General features: G+C 44.7%; 1 protein-coding gene across 2 annotated transcripts in view; it reads left to right on the forward strand.

Annotated features, from left to right (window-relative positions):
* Positions 1-1,891, forward strand: part of TFAP2B (transcription factor AP-2 beta) — a 27,151-nt gene extending 25,260 nt beyond the window's left edge. Inside the window, exon 7 of one of the 2 annotated variants that reach the window (XM_041480885.1) lies at positions 1,588-1,891. In XM_041480885.1, the coding sequence (XP_041336819.1) occupies positions 1,588-1,888 (301 nt within the window). In that variant the 3' untranslated portion in view covers positions 1,889-1,891. The remainder of the gene's footprint in view (positions 1-1,587) is intronic. The other variant, XM_041480884.1, reaches the window with a different exon arrangement.
* The last annotated feature ends 9,133 nt before the right edge of the window (positions 1,892-11,024 follow it).

The following is an 11,024-nucleotide window of genomic DNA, read 5'->3' on the forward strand; positions in this document are numbered from 1 at the left end:
AAATTTTAAAAAAAAAAAAAAAAAAAAAAAAAAAAAAAAAAAAAAAAAAGGAAAAAACCAAGAAGAAATAAAAGCCCAACACCATGCACTGCTAATGATTCTCAATTTGGTCCCCCCCAACCCTTGGGACTTCCTCGGTGGGTGTTCTATATGTGATGATTTACACCAGGCTGTGCCTCCCAGGCTACTCACTGGGTACTTCATGGTTTGCCCGGGTACTTGGCAGTGGGTGCTGAGTGTTCACACATCTTTGTCTGTCAGGAATAAAAAGGGGGCAAAAAAAAAAAAAAAAAAAAAAAAGGAAATAAAAGAAAATCCCGGCCCAAACAGCTCTCATTTATTTCATGCTCTGGGACGTGGCTTGCCTCCGATGACAGTGTAATTTAAAGAAATATATGGAGGGTTGAAAAATCATTTGCTCAAATTTGTCCAGATGTTTCTTAGACGTGATTGGAATTTGATTGCCCTTTTCCGCAGGGTCAAAAGATATTAATGTCCCAGAACTTTAATTGCTCACAGACCCTGCTTTGCTCTTTGAAGATGTAAAATGTTGGACTCATTACTGTTTGTTCTCCAAATTCAAAGTTTCCTCTCTTGCACTTTCTTAATGGATAATACACATAGAAGTAGACCTTTATCTTTCCTCACCCTCTGAAACCTTTAACCCACTGGGAATTTCAGAGAATTTCAGAGCATTTCTTTTATTTTTGGTTCATTTTATGTTCAGTCCCTGGGTAGGCACCTGTCTTAAAAAACCTGATTCCTTTGGGTATCCTTAAAGAAGCTATTCCTGTGGGAACCCCACCAACCTCCAGTGTTTCTGCCTTGCCCAGGCACCTGTTGACTTGAAGGTCTTTTGGACCAGAGTAATTAAAAATAAAATGTTTGCATGTGAATTCATTAGAAAAATCAAATCAGATTTTTCAAAGGTACAGACAAGCAGCCAAGAGCCAGATGCCAACTCTGATGTGGTAATTGGGGTGTCATGCCCCCAGAATAAAATGGGAGGTACTTGCTTGGCTCCTCATGCCATGAATAAGCCAGCATGGAGTCCAAAAATCCTGATTTTTCTCAGTAAGATGGCCTAGACTGAGCAGTCTCAGAGGCTCTGTTTTAGCCCTTCCCTGCACCAGGTCCCTGTGCCACCCAATAGCTCTCAGTGCATGGCTGTGCTTTCCTTCAGGAAGAAGGAGCTGGGAGCTGCCTTGGGCTAGGGTCAGGCCTCCAGGAGGATGGGTGCTTGGCAGATCCAGGGCACATTTCCCTTTCAGCCTGTTTGTTTCTGAAGCCACCAGGCAGGGCTGGGTTCCCACAGTGCTTCAGAACCACCCCTGTGGCTGTTGGAGAGATTATAATCTCCAGAACTGGTGTTATCCCCTGAAGAGCATCATTCTGAGCAGGGAGCTACTGGCTCGCCCTGGCTGGACCCCAAGAACCTCTGGGGGAAAGGATGGTGGCAAAAAGGTCCCACCTCGTGTTTTGGGATCACTTTTGGCCTGAACCTGCCCCTTGGTTGTCAGAGAATTGTTGGATGAGCCTAACAACAGCTCTTCTCTCCCTCTCTTTGCCTCTCTCTCTTCCCCGCAGGCAACTTTGTAAAGAATTTACAGATCTCTTGGCCCAGGACAGAACGCCCATTGGGAACAGCCGACCCACCCCTATTTTGGAACCGGGCATTCAGAGCTGCTTGACTCACTTCAGCCTCATCACCCACGGCTTTGGGGCCCCCGCTATCTGCGCTGCCCTCACGGCCCTCCAAAACTACCTGACTGAAGCTCTCAAAGGCATGGACAAGATGTTCTTGAACAACAACACTGCTAACAGGCACACATCTGGCGAAGGACCAGGTAGTAAAACTGGAGACAAGGAAGAGAAACACAGAAAATGAGAGAGAGAGAGAGAGAGAAAGAGAGAGAGAGAGAGAGAGGAAAAAATTAGAATGAAAGGAAAAGAAAAAAAAAGTTAAATAAATAAAAGGAGAAGAGAGAGAGATAATCTTTTAAAACAAAACCGTCTTAATTTTAGCTTTAAAAGTACTGGATTGGGCTTTGGAAGAATTCTATTAGGTAGGACAAAATAATAACAATAATAAAATAAAAATAATAATAATAATAAAAGAAAGACAATAATTTAAGATCAGAGGAGCACAATGGCGCAAGACCAGTGGTTCAGAGTCTCTTGCCAGGAACATGTGAAGACAACCACCAGGATTTTTTTCCCCACTTCTGTTCTTTCACATTTTTTAAGTAATGATTGGGGGGGGAGGGGAATATAATAATTAATAATAATAATAAAAGAAAGAAATGAATAACTTATTGGAAGAAATCGGAGAAACATTTTTGGTGTCAGTGCTTTAATTTCTTGAGCTGCATGGTCTGTCTTGCTGTTATTTTTCTTTTTTTTTTTTCTTTTATTCTTTTTTGTTTTGAACAACGTTCTGTCTCCACCTAGACTAAAACAATCTTCCAGAGTGTTCCTTTCTGAGCAACCCCATGGCCTCATTCCCCTCAGCTTTTCCCACCTCATCTCACCACCCTGGTTCTGTCTAGACTAGGAAAGGAGGGGAGCTCCCAGACCCCTCACCAAGCCATCAACACCAGCTGCATTCACAGCAGCATGAACTTAACTTTAGGTGCCACCAGAAGGGACGTTCGGGGTTGCCGTGGCTCAGTTGAATCTGCCAGCTCTGTTTTTTAAGAACTGTTTTGTGTTTTTTTTCCTGGTCTAGACAGACTCTCTGTTTAGATTGGCAGCGTTTACAGGTGTGTCTGGGTGTGTGTGTGCCTCTGTGTGTGCATCTGTGTATGTGCACACCCCACTCCCTAGGGGGGCGCGGGTATCCCGTGTATGTTTGTGGATATATATGTATATATGTGGATATATACATATATATATATATATAGAAAATATGTGTGCCTAGCCACGCATATTAATGCATGCAAACATACCTTTGTAATTTAGTAATTTTGTCTTTGATGGTAAAATGCCTTGTCTATAATGGGTTGCAAAATTTTGGAAGTAAGGTCTGGTACAATGTCAGCGCTGATTTCTTAATTTTCTGAGATCTCCTCTTTTTCTCTAGGGAGTTTTATATTCCTAACTATGCCAATGTTTCAGTCCTTAATTTCCTTGACTAGTGTGTGTGAGAGAGCTCTGCCCCCATTTTTAAAGAACTGTTAACAACAACAAAAAATGAGTGATATGAGTATGTAATTCTTTCTCAGGAGTATGCACTATTTTATTTTCTTCTGTTTCCTAAAGCTTTGCCCGCTTGGCTTATGAGCTTCTTCAAAGAGGACTAGAGATCCCTACACAATATATCAGGTACAGAGAAAAAAAATCCACAATTCTGATATTCTGATACTTTTTATTTTTTGCTTTTTTTGCTTTTTCAAATCAAAGCCAGTTGTTACTGAATTCTGTAGGTGCACTTCTTTAAAGAAGCTCAAAGGGAATAATTTGAAAGATAAAATATAAGTTGAAATTGAGGTGTACTGTTGCAAAGAGAATAAGAGCTGTGTTGAATGTTATGGCACTTGCTTGGCACTAGGGTTTTGTACCCAGGGAAGAAAGAGTTGCCACGTGAGTTGGCTCCTCGTGATGGGAGTGGGGAGGGTTTGCCAGGGAATATCCTGATTTCTGAGCTCAGTCTGAGGAAATCTGTTTCTCTTAGAAAGCTTTTTTTTTTTTTTTTTTAAATGTCTTGTGACTCTTGCTTTGGAACAAGTCACTGTGGTGAGGGGGGCAAAAACTTAACTCCAGTGTTTTTCTTGGTGGTTTGGTGTCTGACAGGATGCCTTATGCATATGATTTGGGTGGTGGGGGTGAAGGGGAAGTCTTATCTCTTTCCTCTCTCTTTTTTTTTTTTTTTTCATTTTTCCACATACATTTCTCTGTCCTCTGTGGTAAAAATAACGCTGAAGTGTGAGGATATGAATTTCAGTTTGGATTCTGTCGTGTCGGGTAATTGCATGTGTTTCTCAGTGGGGTAGGGCTCGTGCACTAACACAACTTTTTACTTATGTCAGAACTGGGTGTGCGTAAATCTCCTGCAGTCTCTGGCAAAATTCCAGTGGGGTCAGGCCTCCCCCTAGGATCCCTGTGAAAGCTGCAGGACTCAGTCCCACCATCCCAAGCAGGCACACCTGAACTCAAAATGAGAGAGAGAGAGAGAGAGAGAGAGAGATAAACCTTAGCCTTCCTTTATTTTCAGATACCTTCCAAAGTGGATAGTGAGGGAGAAATAATTCTGCAAAGCTCTCAACATCCCTTGATGAAATGTTCTCAAAACAAAAGAGCAAACGATCCTCTTGTGCCCTTTAGTGGCTTTGGCTCTCTGAGGCATGGTCACAGCTGAGGGCCTGCTCTGCTTTTCGAATCTTCCTGCAGCCAAATCTTGAAGCAGTTCTCTGCTTGTGATTTGGGCACACATGGCAATAGAAATCCAGGGATCATCCAGCCCTTCCTGAGCTGCTCCTCGCTCATGTACCTTTGGTTCTTCTGGGACACTGGGGGCTCTCCTGTGAGAAAATGGGGGAACTGAGGCAGGCAGCTTTCTCCATGGATTGTTGGGACGAGTTGGAGGCAGTCTTAGCCCCTGGCATGTCCCTGCCATGGGTTTGGTAGTGGTAGGGATTGTCACATCCCTGTGGATGTCACCAGAGGAGGTGTGGTGGCCAAACCATGGGTCCCCCACCAGCAGGCTGGGAACCTTCAGATTGAAAAACAACATCCAGGCAACCTCCAGTCCTCCAAATCTTACCCCTTGCCAACCACCCCAAAGTTCATCAGGCTTCTGGGAGGGGCAATCCAGGCTCCAGTGTAGGGCATGGCCCAGCAGTGATGCAAGGGAAAGGGAAAGAGGGGATCTGGGGAGGAACAAGTGGCCCCACCTGGAAGCACAGTTCCCTTCTCTTCCTGATGGGAATATCCTGTTTATTAGAGCAGAGCACCAAGTGTTGGATGTTGCCTTGTCTTCCCCCTCCAAATAGGATTTGTGAGGAGCCTGTGGGTTCAGCCCTTCAGCATCACCCAGCCCAGTGAGGCTTTTGGGTGTGGGGAGACCCCAAGTTTGCTCTCAGTCTTCCACATCCCCAGCTGCATGTGCAGGGACATGGGAACCTGTCCCTGCTGCCCCTGAGCTTCCAGCTGGAGGCTTTGGGGCCATGTAGGGATTGGCCTTTCCTTGTCTTTGGGGAAATGTTGGGGATTCACCTTTTAACTGCAGAGGACAATGTCCCACCACCACTGTGGGTTAATGGGGAGAAGGAACCCTTGGAACTTCTTGGGGAAAGACTTACATGTGTGAGGGCGTGATCCTGCTGCTGCTGCTGAAATTTCCCTAGGCACAGGTTTGCTCACCTGGACCACGACCTAAACCTTGAGCAGGTTGAGGGAGGAGTTTCAGTCTGTCCCTTGTGCCTTCTACCTGGAGGAGACAAACTGCAGATGCCAGACTGTGCAGTGCTCAGGCAAAATAAGGCCAAATTCCCACTGATCGCAGTGGGATGCCCTCCCCCCATTTGTTCCCCAAAATGTGGAGACAAAATTCACGAGGTTTATGACTTAATGCAATCAGGCAGGAAACAGGAGAGGAGCACATCTCTCTGTCCTTCCCCCCAGCCTAGTGCTGGTCCCACAGGGAATTATCCCTTGCTTGGTGGCTCCTATCAGTGCTCAGCACAGAGATCCCCCCCCAAACTAAACTCAGCCTCCCTCTGGAAGGTATTTTCCTGCTCCCCTCCACTTTCCCAGCCCGACTACTTCTGTTGGCGGGGCACCTCAGACGTTTATCTGATAATTGAGTTATTAAAAGATTTGGTTTCCTCAGAATCATGAATCAATAAACAGGAGGATTAACAAGGCAGCTTTGCTTTGTAACTCAAGGGAAAAGTTTGAGGAGAGACCATGAAAAGTTTGTTTTCAAACCAAACAGGTGGGTTGCTGTAAATTTTATTTCATTCTTAGTCTACTTCTTTTTTTTTTTTTTTTTTTTTTTTTTTAATAACGATTCTTTATTTGCCGTTGGAAAGATCTTTAAAGATCTTTATTTTCGTATGTTCCCAGACTTTTTTTTTTTTTTTTCCTGGTTGTTATTCACACAAGATGTGATGGAAACAAGAAGCCAATTTCATGGGAATCCTTTTACAACCCGATGGTTTCTTTAAAATCGGGTTGTGTCTTGTCCCACCTAATAGAAATTCTCTGTGAGAAGCTGTTTAAAGTCCCTTGGCATCCCAGACCAATCTCTCCCCAAATCCCCAAATTTGCATTTGGGGCTGGGAGGGAGCGGGGGAAGGATGGTTTTAAGACCTTTAGCTGTGCCCAAAGGGCTTATTCCCTTCTCCTGCTCCTCTCTTTCTGACCGGTTTATCACACAGACCTGTCCGGCTCTGTTTTAATACATTTCTCGGAGAATTTGGTGCTTGTTTCATCTGCCGTAAGCATTTACCAGAACGACCCAGACAACCTCCCCCTCTCCTCCGGCTTCCCTGTGTGAGAGAGACCGTAGGCTTTTTACAAATAGTATATTTTCTTATACAAAGGGAAAAAAGTAAAAGAAAACATCCCCAAACACACTGGCAAATGCCTGAACATTTTGAGAGAGACGAAACACTGTGTGCCAGCAAGAAATAAAAGAAAAAAAAACCAAAAAAACCAAAAACAAAGACCCAAACAAATGCAAAGCTATGAAAAAGCAAATGAGAAACTGGAAAGATGAAAGAAAAAAATAATAAAAATTCTCCTTTTATGCCCCAAACGATCCCTTTCACCTCCTCTTCTTGAAAAATCTGACCATGCAGTGAAAAATATCAGTTTATCGACTCTTCCTGAGAAGAAATGCGGAGAGGCATTCAGTATTGAGTTTGTATATATTTATTTATGCTTAATTTAACGGGAATGTGTAAATATGGCGAGCAAGTAGTTTTTGGGTTATTTATCTGTGACTCTATACCTCTGTGAATGGGTGGGGGAATTTAAAAACGAAAACTATAAAAAAAAAAACCAAACAAAAAGAAAGAAAAAATAAAATCAACAAAAAAAAAATCCCGCTTGACTAGATAGTATCCTATCTGAATCTTTTCTGTTCTTTATAGACAAGCTGTTATGGTAATGGGTAGAAATTGGTTTCTTGTCCAGTGATGACCTGATTTACATAAATAATAAGAATAAGAATAAAAAAAAAGAGATTGTTGTGTTTTGTTGTATTTTCCTCTTCAGTTTTTTTGAATGTTGGTGCTGCTTCGATTCTGCAGACGGATTTACTTATAACGCCAAGAAGTCTTTATTTTCCCAGTCTAGGCTTTGGGGAAATTCAGGACATGTCTCTACATAAAAAAAAAAAAAAAAAAAAAAAAAAAAAAAAAGACAATAAATATTGCTTCTCAGAAATGTTGGTATTTTATTTCTGTCTGACTCAAAAGTGTCCATATTTTTTTCCCACTCTTACCTCTTCATTCTAAGCAGACCTATAATAAACCTCATGTCATGTTAACGTGAGCTTTTGTTTCATTTTGCTTTAACCAGCTGAATTCAGAGTAAATATTTTTCTTTCTAAAGTATGAGCCATTAAAGGAAAATTTTATGTAAGCCTGCAAATCAGCAAACCTTTTTTTCCCCTCCCACCGCTGTGTCATTGTAACTGTACATTTCGCTTATGCATACCTGGATGTCTGTAAATTGGTGTATATTTATTTATATAGAGAGAGATGGGGAGCGATGTTCGTATTCACAGTGCGGGTTTATTTTCTACCTTTGGGTGTACATTTGCAGCGCCAGCAATTAGCAAAAGGAAATACTCAAACGAAAACTTCTTTCTCCCCCTTCCCTTCCCCTCCGTTCCCAAATCGGATTTATTTAGGTTTGTAATCACCGCAGAGCTGAGGGGAGATCCGGATCCCCAGGGCGAACCCGGAGCCACTCCGGAGTGACTCTGGGTTTACCCTGCGGCTGGGAAAAGGAGGAGAGGGAGCAGATTAGGGCCTCAGGTTTTTTTAATTAATTGTTTTTTGACTGATCTTATAGAAAACACTTTTTTTTTTTTTTTTTCCTGGAAAGGACTGTCAATTTAACCCTCCGCACAGTCACCCTGAAAACAAATACACACGTGTGCTCGAACGGAGCCCTGAGGGTGGAAAACCGGTTTAAAGGCTCGCTTTTACTGCGGTGAACTATTTCAGTTAAATACCCTGGTCTGAAGGCTCGTCTGGGTTGGGGTTTATCTGTTGGTTCTTAGAGAGCGGCCGGTGGTTGGAGAGGGCAGACGGAGAGGTGCAGGGAGCCCTGGCAGGCGGTGGATCGGTTTTTGCAACTTAATATATCTCTCGGAGGGGATGGGGGAATAGCAAAAATTAAATCCATCCCCACCTCCATCTCCCAAACTACCTCCCTTCTCCCTCTCCTTCCAGCTTGGACTACAGGAGCCGGCTCAGCTGATCGCCCATGGTGTCCAAAATAAATCATCATCTTCATCATAATAAAAAAAACCAAACAAAACCAAACAACATTGCAAACGACGACCCCAAAGTGTGTTCTATGGGAAAGCTTTCGAGGCTCGGCTGCCTCGGCTTCAGCCAGGCTTGGACCCAGCCGTGACCTACTTTCTCTCCGTGGTGTGATGGCAAAAACGCCCGGAGCAAGTTTGTGGGGCCCGGGATGGAGGAGGCGGGCGGGCGGGTGGATGGAGGGACGGGGACAGCAGCGCCCGGGGTCCGAGCACGGGGAAAACGAGGTGGGGGAGAAAGAGCAAAGGAAATCCCCCCGCTTTCCCTTTCCTGATTTTCCCCTGGACTTTGCAGGGCGGGGAGCGGGGACCCCCCAAACCTCCCCTCCTCAGCCCCTCCGAGCCAGCTGCGGGCAGGTGGGGGGGTAAGGATGCCGGTGGGCTGGGAATGCCAGCGGCACTGGAGCTGATTCCCTAAAGCCGGGCTGCATGCCACGCTTTTTTAGTTTGTTTTATTTGCTTTTGTTTTAATCGCACCGATGGTATTATTTTTAGTAGAGCACATGTTTTGCATGAAGCCTTCCAAAAGAGCCCTCGCCGTTCCCAGCGGAGTCTGGGGGAGGTTGTTTGGAGGGAGAGGGGGGTATCAGGAAGTTTCTCTGTTGTTCGGGAACTGTCAAAACAAAAACCCCAAACCAAAACAAAAACAAATGCACTGAGAAAAGCTCTCCTATAGCTCAGCAGCAGCACCCGCTTGTGAAAACCGAGGGTTCCCTTTAAAACGGGACCCGACGAAACGAGGAAGGGCTCACCCCGAGTTTCCCAGGCTTCCGGTGACTGTGTCAAGGTTGCAAATTCAATGCACATCTCTGTGTCTGTTTATAACAAAGTGCATTTCGCTGCTTCGGGCGGCAGTGGTGTGTCCTGCCTCCTCCCGGGCCGTGCAGCCAGCTCGGACACTGGAACACTGGGCTCTGGAAACGTGGTGTCAGGAAAGCAGGAATACTCCTGCTGATCTCCTCTTCACTATATTTTCCCAGAGATCTTCAACAAGACAAGATCAGATTGATGTCTCTTTTTCTCTCTTTCTCTCTTTCTTTCTCTCTCTCTCTCTTTCCCTCTTTCTCTCTCTTCCTACCTATGCATCTATGCCCCGATCTTCCTTCTGGCATCTTCCCCAGCTAGGGACAAACCCGGGAATAGCCACAGTAACCCCAGCAAGCCCGGCCGTACCCCAGCTCAGCACCACCTCCCCTCCCCAGGGCGCTGGGTTCTCATCTGCTTTCCCAGCCATGACCAGCAGGGATCTTCCCTCTCTCCGCCTCTCCTGCCTTGCCCCGTTCTCTTCCTTTAAACTCCAGGTAGTTCTAGTTTCCATTACAAAACTTCAGCGTGATTTATATAGTTATAAACATCAGGTTTTTCTTTCATCCCTTTGGGGTGAACTCCTTTCTTTCTTTCCTTCTGCTATTTTTTCTTTTTTCTGCCTTTTCCCTCCCTACCTGCATGGTATGGCCCACATTTATAAGAGACCTCATAAATAACATCTGGTGTCCCTATGATGGAACTAGTCAAATGTCTTAAATAATCCCCAGGACCAATATATCCACAGAATTCCTTCGTTTTCTCTGTCTGTCTCGTAAACAGGCATCCGCACATATTTTTCCCCTGTAGCTGGAAGCGTATCTGTGTCTGTGCACAGCTGTACCAGGACTTTGTGTTACATTTTGTGTCACAACTTCGCGTAGCTCCAGAGTCGGTTCCACTACCGGCTTTTAGGAGTTAAGGGAAAAACAAAAATGAGCCTTGTCTTTGCCTTGGGAATTTAACCCTTGCAGGAGTGTCCAGCCGGTGCAAGGGGCCGGTCCTTCCCGGAGCTCTTCCCTCAGGGCTGGGCTCTGCTGCTTTCCGCACATCCCGGTGTCCCAGCGGAGGAAGGGCTGTCCTGATTACCCTTCCAGCAAAATCCCCCCTCTGCCTACGAACGCTTCCTGGGGCAGGGAGGGATAAATCTCTGGGGGTTTACGAGTTAAGAGTGTCTCTATACTCTCTGCTTTATATGAAGAAGAAAAAAACTCAGAATCTCAGGCAACTACGAAATGACTGCAATTACTTGGAGCCTCCTCCAAACAACATTTTTTTTTTAAGTGTGTGTGTGTGTGTTTGTGCATGTATTTCTCACCCGAATTTTCAGAATCTTTTTAACCCCTCTGGCCCTGAATGGAGCAAAGGTATATAAATTCCCCAACCAAAATAACCCCCAAACCACCCAAATCTAACATGTGCAAAGTGTTTTTTAATACAAAGGCGAACACTGGACCTCCACGGTTCCCCAGCGTGGGGGAGTGCTGTGGGGTCATTATTAGTCCTGTTAAGTACACAGCGAAATCTCATGTATCTTCTGACAGCGTGAGAGGAGGATTTTTCCTCAGGTCCAGAGGAACACTTCCTTTAAAACAAAAACCTCTGGCTCCTTCCAGGTGATAAATCCGTGCACACTGAGATTTATTAAGAGCATTCTCTACGATTGTGACAATATCCATAGTTTTACTCGTTTAAAACACCAATGTGAATGAAATGC

Source organism: Pyrgilauda ruficollis, unplaced genomic scaffold, assembly GCF_017590135.1.
Source record: "Pyrgilauda ruficollis isolate IOZ18807 unplaced genomic scaffold, ASM1759013v1 scaffold54, whole genome shotgun sequence".
Lineage (NCBI taxonomy): Eukaryota > Metazoa > Chordata > Aves > Passeriformes > Passeridae > Pyrgilauda > Pyrgilauda ruficollis.